General features: G+C 40.9%; 1 protein-coding gene across 1 annotated transcript; it reads left to right on the top strand.

The window, feature by feature from the left end:
* The first annotated feature begins 716 nt into the window (after positions 1-716).
* LOC139443549 (cell division control protein 42 homolog) lies at positions 717-1,946 on the top strand. Its single transcript, XM_071224527.1, has 2 exons — positions 717-917; positions 1,551-1,946. The coding sequence occupies exons 1-2, from the start codon at positions 717-719 to the stop codon at positions 1,944-1,946; spliced, it is 597 nt and encodes a 198-aa protein (XP_071080628.1).
* Positions 1,947-14,073: the final 12,127 nt, after the last annotated feature.

Below are 14,073 nucleotides of genomic sequence, written 5' to 3'. Positions count from 1 at the left end.
CATGATTAACGATTAACATTGGTATTCCACAATAATGAATCATATATGATACATATACACGTTTCGTAAAGTAAACGTCAGGAAAGTTTGGTTACTATCTAACCTGGTTTTGCTCTTCATCAATTTCAGTATCGCAAACATAGCTAAAGCTTAAACGAGAAAGCGGCTATCTATGTTATTGCTTCTTACTTCTTTTGTTGCCGTTATGTGACAGCCGAGGTGCTGTATTATCTGCTATAGTCATGTTTTGGCAAAGATAATAGCACCAAATTGAAAATACTGTTATTTCTTCGTCTTAAGTTTCAATTTTAACAAGCGCTTTCCCTAGAGCCGACGCCGTGACCAGGGTGTCTGACACACATGACTATCCAAAGAAGTTGATTCAATTGTCTGTGTAAACGCGCAAGAATAATAAACATTAATTTGATTTCGTCCTGGCAGCGACATCGCGTGTTATAACATTATAATTAGATCTCATGACTACTTAATCTGTGGGTAATTGCTATGATAGAGTGAGAAAAACAAACAACTCACACCGTGTCACAATCAACTGACCATGACAGCTATCACCCAACCTTGACCCCACCAGCTCACAGCTGATTGGTCTGTCTCCGCTTACCTCTTTATAAGGAGGGGCGCAAATCAACGTTAGTACCTACAATACATCTTCCAACACCAATCTTTGCAGTTGAATCTCACTGGATCAGAAAACAAGCATGAAGCATGATGTAATTGACAAACATGTTTATTGTGCCGTTATGGGGGACAGTCACATCGGAAAGAGTAGCATATCTCGCAGTTACGAAAGAGGATCCATTGATGCTCAGCATCAGTCGACATTGTTTGAGAATTACGTTGTACGCCATAACATGGTTGAGAGGGAATTCCTCATCAGCATGTTTGACACTGCCGCGCAGGTAACTAACAGTTTGAATTGTTTCATGAGTGAGAGAAGGAGACACTTCAAAGAATGTGTCGGTCATATTTTATATGTGTAAGCATGTTGTATATGTCTATCACTTCTAGAAAACGCATAAGTACGAATATAGTGCCGACAAGACAAACTGAGGGACAATCTCACATTCTAACCCACGATCAGCGCTTGGCCATTATTATTATTATCATGGTGAATTTTATGTACACGATAACTATTACACATGATTAAAACGATAAAAACCTGATAAAAATGAACTGCAGGGAAAATATTCATTTATACGGCACCGTATCCACTGTTCCACTGTGTATCCATGTGGAGATTAAACCCTATTTCCCCTAACACGCTAAACTGACGGGCAAAAGGAAGGGTACACCCACGTGTGATGGACGTTAAACATTCAGAAATGATGTATTCGACACGAAATGCTAGTTTTGGACCTTAGATTTGCAGTGTTGCGGCGACCAAGTAATATTTCGATAAATGTTCCATGTACACTTTCTTTGGAAACTTAACTAGAACTAGAACTAGAACGTCGATATCATCTCAATGTCAACTATTTCCGTGACACGTTAACGATTTGAAGGCATCGCTGACATTAATGTTTATTTTTCAGAAAAACTTTGAGAATCTCCGTTCCTTCACATACCGTGAGAGTGAAGTCCTGCTTCTGTGTTTCTCCACCTGTGACCGGGAAACGTTGGCCAGCATCAATGACGTGTGGATGCCTGAACTGAAGAGACACTCCAAACACACCAAACAGAAGAGACCGGTCATCCTCGTGGGCACCAAGATAGACCTCCGAGTTGGGAATGAAGACAGCGAGGTCTCCACGGACGAGGGTGTCCAGATGGCCAAGGACATTGGTGCTGACTGCTATGTGGAGTGCTCGGCTCGCGACCACAAGGGTTTGAAGGAGGTCTTTCAGCATGTCGTCTTCTCCGCTCTCAAGTTCAGGAAAAAGAAAACCAACATTATCAAGAAGATCTTCAGACGCAGAAGCACGATTTAAATGTACCACTAGCTTATCTCCAGAATACGTAGGAACTGTTTGTCACAATATTCAGCTTTGTTGTGAATATATGCATGCAAAGAAAATCGTCGAAGGACTGGTTTTGAGATAAGTGCTACCGTAGCGTGCGTGATGACTTGTTTGTATCCAGAGTACCAGGATTCCGCTAAACTGGATACGCGTCTTCTTGAAAGTTACTTTTAGGAAAGTATTCATACAGATTCATAGTGACATTTTCCTTACAGATGATTTGTTAATCATAGTAGACTATTTTACTCGACACCGTCCGCACCGCGTCTCACTGGCCAAGAACATTTCATTGATGTAAAACGCTCCAGACCGTTTTGGAAATACGACTCAAGTAATATTGGCGTATTACTGTCACATGTAATAAGTGCTTCAAAATGCTTGCTCAGCGAGGCCAATCACTGTTGAGATTTTTATGTGAAGTTTTACAGTTGTGTGCAATAAGAGTTTATTTACATTGTTGAATAAAAAATGGAATTCAAAATAGTTATTTTGGGGCAAGTGTGAGTAACAACTGTGGCTGGATGCCGTATGCGATGATCACGGTGTTTCTATATGGGACATGAAAAAGACACAGAAATATTTAACTGTACTAGAGCATATCTTTATGATCTTAGCGTTAAGTTAATCGTAACTCCCATACTTTAACATTGATCCCTATGTGGATCGGGCCCTGGACTTAATCCCAGGACTGTCTATGTTAAACTAGTTACAACATTCATAGCGACACTATACCTTGTGAAATCAGTCTAAGACGAATGTTTTAACCGAGTTGCCCTGTGACCGTTTTTAAGGGGTTGAAGTGTGCAAACGTCTTGGCTGGTACATTTGTCGCATCCGCCGGATACACTTGTTGAATCACGAATGCCCTTCAGTGCTTATATCGAATTGCGACACATGCAAACCACAGCACTGCCATAGAAATTCCCACTAAACTTTTTTATTTTGCGTACGTTTCGATGGCTAGTTCACGTTTGCATTGAGAAGTATTTGTTAAAAAGGTTGGGTACTGTACCGTCATATGAAGGAGGGGTTCGACCCCTGGTGTGTGGCGTGATTAACCCTACGTTTCATTGTGTATGAGTAAAATTGACTCCGACAGAGCAAGAGCTTATTTCAAAATATTGCATTTGACGAGTAACTGACATTTCTCTCAACCATGACGAAAACCTTTGCGCATACGTCTTCGAGTGAGTGAGTTGGGTTGAACACCGCTTTTCACAGTAGTCCAGTTATGTCAGCTTAAATGTTAGAAAAGCCCAAAGTGATGCATGTCTTACGTCTACCACTTTGGTAGCACGAACAGGGGTATGGTGCTGACAAACAAGAAGAATCGGTGCGATCCGGGATTCAAACCCACGATCATAGGTTTCTTGCGCATCCAAGGTTCGCAACTCTGCACAGCGAATTTCAGCGGCCAACCGTGGCCTCTCTCTGGGAGTTGGAGGGGCTTGAAGGCATGGAATGTTTATGGACAACTTATGTAACGACGTTTCCGTGCTACTTTTTGCCACAAGTAGCGCAATACTTAAATAAATCAAACTGCTTTCCCGGAAACCAACAAAGAGTAATCTAGTGATTCCTTGTAATGATTTGAGAAGAAATAAATACGCTTTAATTTGTTCGCATAACAAGGGCAATAGCTTTCGTGAACTGTTCTGTTTCTTTCAGCCAACTTAATTTGCTTCCGGATAAAAATAGAATGAGGGGAACAATCGATCTTAAGCATATTTGTTTGCAATAACAGGCCCTGCTATTTCAATCTGTATGACTTCTTAAGGTACACAGTCAAGGAAACAAAGTTCATTCCTCGCTTTACAGCTGATTATGTGACGTAGATGTCACACTGGCATTTTCACAGTTTCTATTTATGACCCGTTAGGAACAAACAAATAAAGTTTAATTTTGGCTCGCCTCTTGTGTTCTAATGTCAAAGCCCGTGCACGGGACGACAACAACCATTAATGACAAACAGTCGTCCTTGGAGAAGTCCGTGACCCACCGACAGTATGTCCATATGTCCCCTTGGGCACAGTCACAATTTACAATGACGTCATTCGACAGCTTGTGGCGTCACAAATTGTTTGAGGCATTTCATCCAACTGTGCCTCAGAAGCACGTGCCATTCCGCCGCTGGCGCCACGCTGCCTGGACAGTACCACGCTCTGGATCAGGTGTAACAGAAGGTGCAGTCTCTTGATTTTATGATAAACTGTATATGGCACATACAAGGATTGTAGACAATATATATATGACATTTCTCATTAAAATATATTTAGAGACTAGCTTGTCAAAACAAACATTCTCTGGGGTGACAAGTATTCGAGTCTACAATTTGCTTTCTGTCATTTCAGTTAGATGTACACAGATCTGTGGATGCATCTCATCTGTCCATGTTCCCATAGCAACACAGTTATGACAAGTACAATCAGCACAAGTTATCACACTACACTGTCGACAGATCCGACAGATGGTAATCACCTACGACTGGTGGAACATTCCACTGGGCGTACAAGGCAAAACACTGATGCAAATTATTCCAAAAATATGGATCACGGAAAATCGGTTATGACACCAGGCGTTCGAGAAATAAATAATGGTAATGACATCATTTACTTTTATCATGTCATTTGAATAGGCGTAGGGGCATGCATTCCATTGTATATACTTGTATATCATAGCTATCCCCTAGAGACACTCCGTGGCAACCGGATGATTAAACTATCATTTGAATTTTACGGTACTTCAGCACACGGTGGAAATACCACTGCAATTGTTTGTTTATGATCATCGCAATAGTTGTATAATAATTCCAATAGTTTTGCAACATGTTTATTACAACTATTGCATAGTCACGCTGTTACCTCGAGCATTAGTCGACATGAATGCCAGTCGCGACCACACTGAATAGAGGGAAACTATTTCATCCTTTTTTTATTTCACGATAATAAAATATAAAAACAGTTGTATTTGGGGCCAAATATATCACAACAAATACATCCTCTGCCCGTCTGCTTCTGATCAGTACACAGAAAGTAGGGAAGTCATAAAAGAATGCTGTGTTTACTGTTCTAAATTACAGTCCTTAAAAAAGCCTCCATGACCTACATAAACAAAGTAGAAATCTCGGTACACCTAGACCCCTTCAATCAAATGCCTCTCACACAATTATGTTGTGTCGCTAATGAAATTGTCAGCTGATTTTCCGTAGTAATTGTATCGGTAGTTGTAATGTTCCTCAATGAATAGTTTTACAATAATTAAGGTGCAGCATCCATAGCATTGCACTGAATGGCGATGACCCAAGACCACGGAGAAAAGAGGTCACACGAGCACTGAGATGTAGGTCTTCGCAGACCCTTGAGCTGGCATCACAGACACTGCCGCAGGGATTCCAGGGAGCTCTACTGGTTCTCGAGGACTCTTCACTGCCAGGCTATCCACGGAGGAAGGAGGACCAAATACTTGACATAGAAATGGTATTTGGGATTTCAATGTTTAATAAATCATATTTTGAACATGAGAATGTTTATCGGTGTTATTAGCCGTTTTCTATTTTCGGTCATGTAAAGGACAGTATATCGCATATGCTTCGCCTCTTTGTCATCCACCTTCATTATTTCTCAACCGTAATAGTCCAAGTTTGAAAATGTAAGTAGCCAAACCAAGGAGAAACCACCAAGCGGAGTGGCATTTCTAGCAGACACGTGTTGTCAATTTTATCAATGTAGGATGCACACATTTAATATTTTACGAAAAGATATTCCCAAGTAGTAGCCTTTAGAATACAAAGACAATGTAAATGTTTCATATACCTTGCGCTTCAGTGTGGTTAACGAGGCATTTTGTTGGCTTACTGTCGAAAAGAACTTTTATCTACTCTCGATTCTGCATGAAATATCCAGGAAAGAAATGAGTTAAAATTGAAAATATAAAAGACAGCGCGATAAACGTGTTTCGACAAGTCGATTATCATTTAGTTTACCATGTTTGACATTAAGACCGACATTCATGTATGATGTTTTCGGTACTGCACTCGCCGCTTTTCTCCGTGGGCACAGTTCCCCGAGGCTGGAGGTAACCTTTCTTACAACAGAGGGTACACTACTATTCAGAACTGACCACCTGCCTCCGTGGTCTAGTCGATGGAAAGTCTTCCCGTAGGACGGCAGGTCGGCGGTTCCAACCCCAGCCGCGTCATAGCAAATACGTTAAAAGATGGTACTTGTTGTTACAATGCCTAACGTTCGACATTAAGGGGCTAAGACAATATCTAGCCGGGTCAGTATACTGTATCAGAGTGAGCTGTCTGTGTCAAACATGGGGCATGGTTGTCTCAGTGGGCAAGCACTATACAACCGACATTAGGTCTGACAAGCAGCCACAATAAGAGGCACGGGCATGCACGTCGCCACATACATGTGTAAGTGCAATAATCTTGAACGCGACAGTAAACTTCATTTCCCCTCACCTCATTATTCAAAACTAACGTCCCATAACCAACTATCGAGTAATGGGGTTCGTGTTTCGTTTGGATCCAAACCGCATTCCGATTACCTGTGCGATCAGTTAGCGTTAGCACTGTTATTTGTCTGCGTTTAGCATTGCGACCTGGCATTGTCATGTGTTCCGTTAGCATTGTGATCGAGGGGGAGTTAGTTTTGGTGCGTAGTGTACGCTTTGTACTTGAACTGAAGTACCAGTAAACGCCGACGGTCGAAATTCTCTTTGTTTCTTGGTGGTGAAAGTCTACATCTATAGTTTTATTTATTACTCAACCCGTTTAGTCCTTACTTTCATCCCCTTAAAAACATCAATACCTTGACTACCCCGATTACCCCAGTTGACATCCCAGTAGAACGATTTGTCAAGGGCGGCACAACACGAGCACGTTTCCGTCCTGATTTAATGGGCCTTCTCTGTAATAAAAAACAAAAAAACACTTTCCATTTTCAAAATAGTTATCTGCTGTAAGCACAATCGATTATACGAATCCTCTTCTATCACAAGCAGGTGTTTATGAATCACTATTAAAAGTAATGATACCAGGTCATGTCACTCGATGCAATCAACATGCTATTTGTTATTTGCTTTATGCTGTAAAATTAGAAGCGCTAATTATACAAAGAGATAAGTGTTAGAAAAAAAACATTACTCGTTCGACAGCCCGAATATGATTTTATCATTTTAAAAAAAACCAAGCATGTAATATCTCAGTTTCATAAGTCTAGTTGTTTGAGAGAAGATGCTTTGAGGAAAAGATATATTTTCAAAACGTATGGGCATGTCGTATAGTATAGGCCAAACCTCAACATCAACGTCAACATCTGGTCGGGGCACACCTCCAGCCTATCAACACAGTGTGATCACATGATCCTCATCATTAGGTTTTTAAGACAAGCACGTGGTGCAGGGGACCAAAACATTTACAATACACCTCTTGTTATGTGTATGGATGTATGCTTTTATATGTTTGTTAGTATATCAGATGCATTTAGATTTGAATTGAAAGAAGAAGGCTTGGGTTGCGTAATTTTGCTTGAATAGTACATCTGGGGAGCTGGCTGCCTGAGCGGGTTAAGTAATTATGTCACAAGTGAAGCTCGTAGCTAATCAGCATCATAGTATAAGGTTGGGGTGATTCAAAAACAGTTAGTTTTTTTCTGCTTCTTGGGTGTTGGCAAGACCTGTATTTTAACCGCCTCATTTTTAATGTTAAAGTTCAGAACACTGTGTGATAGATTGTATCCCATGTCGGGGCTTGTGAAACTGAACTAGAAATCATGCTGATATTTGCAAATGTGTGCCTTGGAAAACTTACATTGTGAGCTTATGTGGAACTATGGATATATGTGTTTTCGTGGACCAAGGAGTGGAGTGAACAATCAAACATGGAAAACAGGGTGACTATATAAGTATACAATTTGCTGTAGCCCTTTGATGGTGATATTATTGTACAGTAAACTTAGCTGTATTGGTAATCTATCATGCATTGTTAATAAATATCTGTCTTAATTGTTGTGCGATCCTTTAATTATGCGAATGGATTTGGAGTGTATCCCTTCGTTCCACTTCCACTCGTCACAAATTGGGGGCTCGTCCATTTCTTTAAAGGGAACTATAATTAAGCGGGAAGCAAATTTGCATTTGTGTGTTAAAAGCAATACAAAAAAGAAAGGTAAAGTATTTGCTATATATTGGCAAACATCTTTGGGAGAGCACAACAATGTTGTTTTGTATATCATAGGTACTTCAATATCACATGTGTATGATAGTGCAACATGAGTTTTGTAATTATTGAGTTTGTGAAATCTATGACCAGAGCTAAAATTCTCAACCTCCCAAAAGCAGATTTGTTTGTATTAGCTGATTATTTCAGCATTGATGTTGATAAGGCAGCTAAGAAAGGTATTATTCAAAATGTGATATTGGGTGATTTAGCCAACAAGGAATTGATTAGAATGGATAGTACTTCGGAGGGGTATGATGATGGGAGAACTCATCAGACACAATTTGACCGAGAAATTGAGTTGTTAAAATTTCAAAGTTTAGAGAAAGAACGAGAACGGGAGTTTGAATTAGAGAAGCAGAGATTGGATTGGGAGGAGAGAGAGCGTGAGAGACAATTTCAGTTAGATCGTGAGAGACGGAATGAGTTAGACAAGATCGGAGCTGCTCATCAGCATGTGGATGTTTCTAAATTCATTAGGTTTGTGCCTCGTTTTTCGTGAAAGTGAAATAGATACATATTTTGCCTATAGAGTGTTGGACTACTTTGTTACCAAGTGTGCTAGTGGGTAAGACTCGTGAGGCTTATGCAGCTTTATCTTTGAGTGATAGTGCAAGTTATGAGTTGGTCAAGGACACTATTTTGAAGACATATGAGTTGGTGCCAGAAGCGTACAGACAAAAGTTCAGGATCTACAAAAAATATGATAACCAAACGTATGTTGATTTGGCCAGGGTCAAACAGACTGCATTTGAAAGATGGTGTACATCTGAGAAGGTTGATAGACTGTATGTTAATTTGAAACAGTTAATCCTGGTTGAAGAGTTTAAAAGGTGTAGTTCTACTGAGATTAAAGTATATTTGGATGAACACAGTGTAAACACTTTGAGTGAAGCAGCTAGATTGGCAGATGAGTATGCACTTACTCATAAGAGTTCGTTTACACGAAATTTTCAATCTAGCGGAGGTCAAGGACGTAGTAGTGCCAACCATACCTTAGGTCACAATTCTCAGTCATCTAGGTATTATGGTCGTGGCAGTAGTAATTCATCCCAAAGTCAGTCATTCCAGGGCAATCCATCCCAGGGTCAGTCTTATTACTACTCAAATAGTAATGTTGGTCAGGGGCGTGGTCAGTCTAACTACTATTCCAATGGTAATGGTGGTCAAGGTCGTGGTCAGTCGAATTACTATTCCAATGGTGATGGTGGTCAGGGTCGTGGTCAACCTTATGGCTATTCCAATGTTAATGGTGGTCAGGGTCGTGATCCTCAAGGCAATCGTGGAGGTCAAGGGGCAGATAATCATCCAGGCAATCAACAAGGCAGAACAAACACTTATACAGGGGGTGGTAGAAATCCAACTCAAGAAAGAAGTGTCCAGGGTAGTGGTTGTGCTGCATTGTTTGAAAAGTCACCAAGCAGTTTTCTTGCTAAAGAAAGCCCTGTTATTGAGTCGAAGTGTGATGTTGAACTAGACAGGCATAAAGCATCTTATGATCCTTTCATATCTAAGGGCGAGGTTTCATTGAGCTATGATGAGCAAAATCCAATTACTATTCTTAGAGATACAGGTGCTTTGCAGACACTTATATTGGAAGGCATAGTCCCTCTGTCAGAGAAAACTTACACTGGTACAATTGTCCTCATGCAAGGTATTGAGTGTGGTGTGATTAACGTTCCTCTTCATAGGGTAGAATTTTTGGAAGAATTCAACTTGAACATCAAACTTATCAAGGGGGCACAAAACGTCATCGCCGACGCCCTTTCCAGAGGTTTTAATTCATAAACAACTTATAAATGTGTACCTTGAACATGAACAATGATGGTTTATGAACATTTGGAGCAGTACATTATATATGTGTGGATCGTGTTTCATATTGAACAAAGACCGGATGATGTTATTTGTATTTATGCTATGCTTTGATGTATTATATGTATAGTGTGTTGTTCTTCTTGTGTGTGTATCAACTAAAAGATAAAGTTTGATTGGAGATAATATGTAGAAGTTTTTCATATCATTATTATGAAAACCATTCTGTTTTTTAATTTTGAATTACGCTTACTGTTTACAAGAGCAGAGATGTCGTTAATAATTAGTAAAGAAAGAACTTGGGCAAGGCATGGGGCTATATGAGATTCTGTAAGCTATTAGGCAACTACCATAAATTGTGTAAATGGGTCACGTCATGCGTTAGCCAAATCGTGACTGAGGTTTTTGCGATTCTCGTCAAGTGTTTTTTTTTTATTAAAGTTGATAATATTGGGTCTTTTATTAACACAGAATAATATCGATTTTGCAATTAAGGATTTCACATTCGTCAGGGAATTAGCTTGCTTGGTGGGTTTTTATTTCTACCGGACTCAAAGGCAGCTTGAAGTTCCATAAACCGCCTTGGTGGTTTAATGGGTAGAGCGCCTGTCTGCTGTCTGTCAGTCCGTCAAAGCACTAGACGTTTATAAGCAAGCGTCCTCGTGCTTTAACAATAGTAGTTCAGGCAAAACTAGACTTTATTACACTACACACGGAGGTAATTAGATAGCTTGCTGTTGGCACTGGCAGATATGAAATATTTATAATGAAATATATTGTGTGTGATGCAGGCTGAAGCTAGTTTTCCGTTAAGGATGAATTGCGCATCTTCTATGTATGTGACTCTTACTCTGAATCGAGGAACATATTTTAGTAAATATCCCACAATGAATAATTATATTTCTATCACGCAGAGAACTGATATAATCAGAAATGTCTCTGTATTTCTACATCATCTAAAGAGAACAAGAAAAAAGAAACACCAAATTGTAAATCTGATGTAAAATATGCATGCATGCATGCTCATGGGTGTGTGTGTGTGTGTGTGTGTGTGTGTGTGTGTGTGTGTGTGTGTGTGTATTTTGAGCCAGTGGCCATTTGCTGAATAAAACTGTCTGTCTATCACACACGGTCTTCCATGGGTGTATCCAGCCTACAAAATAACGTATTGTCTGTTGGGTTCTCGTAACCAGGTACAGCGTCTGCCCCTGGGTTTGTCTGGAGTAATTTTGCCAGTGCCTGGAGTTGCCAAGGTACCACGTTGTAAGCAGTGACTAGTAGGCTTTGTTCAATTCGGCCACTAACATGCAATTGACAAAAGACTTTCAACATTTATTTAACTAATGTATGTCCATATATGTTCAGTCATGTTGATGTTTTAACAGTTATGGATGGGGGGGGGGGGGGGGGGGGGGGGGGGGTGGTGGTGGTGGTAAAGGGGGGATGGAGAGGGATACGGGCTTTGAGGGGGTTGGGGCGCAATTAGCAGAGATGCCGTTTCTAATTAGTAAATAAAGAAGTTGAATAAAACTTGGGCAAGTCATGGGGCTATATGAGATGCAGTAACCTGTTACGATCGCTGCCTTTTAATCGCATAACTGGGTCACGTCATACGTTTGCCAAATCCTGACTGAATGGGTTTCTAGTTGCTTTACCATTGGCAACTTTGAACATATCTATTATATTGGTGTGAATATTATTAATTGTCTGAGAATACTCTCGAGTATTGCTTACAAACTGATTCATTTATTCAATGTAAATCAGACCTGTGAAGATCTGTGGTAGAATAGGTCTTCAGCAACCCATGCTTGCCATAAAAGGCGACTATGCTTGGTATGGGTTGCACACGCCACTTTCACCCTTTTCGGAATACACTAAATGGTCCGGCCAGGCCCGTGTGCGAAATACGCTACAGTCGGAAAGCGCACGTTAACTCTTCTATATCAGTCAGTCAGTCAGTCGTAAGAGGCGACTAACGGGATCGGGTAGTCAGGCTCGCTGACTTGGTTGATGCATGTCATCGATCCCAACTGCGTGGATCCATTATCATGATATCAATCACTGGACTGGTCCAGACTCGATTATTTACAGACCGCCGTCATTTAGCTGGAATATTGCTGAGTGCGGCGTTAAACACGAAACCAACCAACCAATGTAAATCAAGACCACAAGTTTCCACTTCTGAATGAAATCCAAACTGATCTGCCAGATACGAGCTTAAGTTCCTTTTGTTGTGGTCCAGGTTGTTTAATTTCACAATCTCATTAATGTTATTGAATTTGACTTGGTTGAAAGGTTAAAAGTCCTGGCTCAGTATTGTTCCTCATTGGAGATATTCCAAAGCAAATTCATCAATATTATAATATATGATATTATAATGTATAATATGTAAGAATTACCTTCCCTGGAGCCAGCCTTCGTAGTTGTTTTACTCGCTTTAGAACTTCTCAACGACTTTGCCTGTCCCGTTGCCAACGGGATCGGGTGGTCAGGCTCTCTGTCTTAGTGGAAATGGAATCGGTAATGAGATGCATTTTTGATTGGAATGCCCCAATTAAGATAACTACTGTAAATGTCCTATCACTGGTTAGGTTTCTTTTTTAATGTCATGTGATTTCAAACCCATACTAGTTAATTAAACAGACAAACTATGTTAAAAAGGGTATGCGCATGCTCCGCCAGAAGCCTGCAACTAGTGTACACCTTTCTCTGTATCACTGTTGTGATTTAAGATTTAACTCTTCTTCTGTAAGCCAGATCACAGATCACTGGAATCACAGATTCGCATTGCACTACTGTATCTTCATTGATGGCTTTTGGTGTTAAACCTGCGCACCACCCGATTCCTATTTCAGTCATATTCACACTACCCTGACCACCCGATTCCTATTTCAGTCATATTCAGCCTACGCTGACCACCCGATTCCTATTTCAGTCATATTCACACTACCCTGACCACCCGATTCCTATTTCAGTCATATTCACACTACCCTGGCCACCTGATTCCTATTTCAGTCATATTCAGCCTACGCTGGCCACCCGATTCCTATTTCAGTCATTTCAGCCTACCCTGACCACCCGATTCCTTTTTCAGTCATATTCACCCTACCCTGACCACACAATTCCTATTTCAGTTATATTCAGCCTACCCTGGCCACCCGATTCCCATTTCAGTTAGTCAGGCAACCCTGACCACCCGATTCCTATTTCAGTCACATTCACCCTACCCTCGCCACCCAATTCCTATTTCAATCATATTCACACTACCCTGACCACCTGATTCCTATTTCAGTTACAGTCAGGCAACCCTGACCACCCGATTCCTATTTCAGTCACATTCACCCTACCCTGACCACCCGATTCCTATTTCAGTCATATTCAGCCTACCCTGACCACCTGATTCCTATTTCAGTCATATTCACACTACCCTGACCACCCGATTCCTATTTCAGTCATATTCACACTACCCTGGCCACCTGATTCCTATTTCAGTCATATTCAGCCTACGCTGGCCACCCGATTCCTATTTCAGTCATTTCAGCCTACCCTGACCACCCGATTCCTAATTCAGTCATATTCAGCCTACCCTGACCACACAATTCCTATTTCAGTTATATTCAGCCTACCCTGGCCACCCGATTCCCATTTCAGTTAGTCAGGCAACCCTGACCACCCGATTCCTATTTCAGTCACATTCACCCTACCCTCGCCACCCAATTCCTATTTCAATCATATTCACACTACCCTGACCACCTGATTCCTATTTCAGTTACAGTCAGGCAACCCTGACCACCCGATTCCTATTTCAGTCACATTCACCCTACCCTGACCACCCGATTCCTATTTCAGTCATATTCAGCCTACCCTGACCACCCGATTCCTATTTCAGTTATATTCAGCCTACCCTGACCACACGATTCCTATTTCAGTTATATTCAGTCTACCCTGGCCACTCGATTCCTATTTCAGTCACATTCACCCTACCCTGACCACCCGATTCCTATTTCAGTCATATTCAGCCTACCCTGGCCACCTGATTCCTATTTCAGTTAGTCAGGC

This window comes from Haliotis cracherodii, unplaced genomic scaffold (assembly GCF_022045235.1).
Source record: "Haliotis cracherodii isolate W230 unplaced genomic scaffold, xgHalCrac1.p SCAF_5, whole genome shotgun sequence".
Taxonomy (NCBI): Eukaryota; Metazoa; Mollusca; class Gastropoda; order Lepetellida; family Haliotidae; genus Haliotis; species Haliotis cracherodii.
The sequence above is the reverse complement of the archived record's forward strand: the minus strand, read 5'-3'. Positions and strand labels throughout refer to the sequence as shown.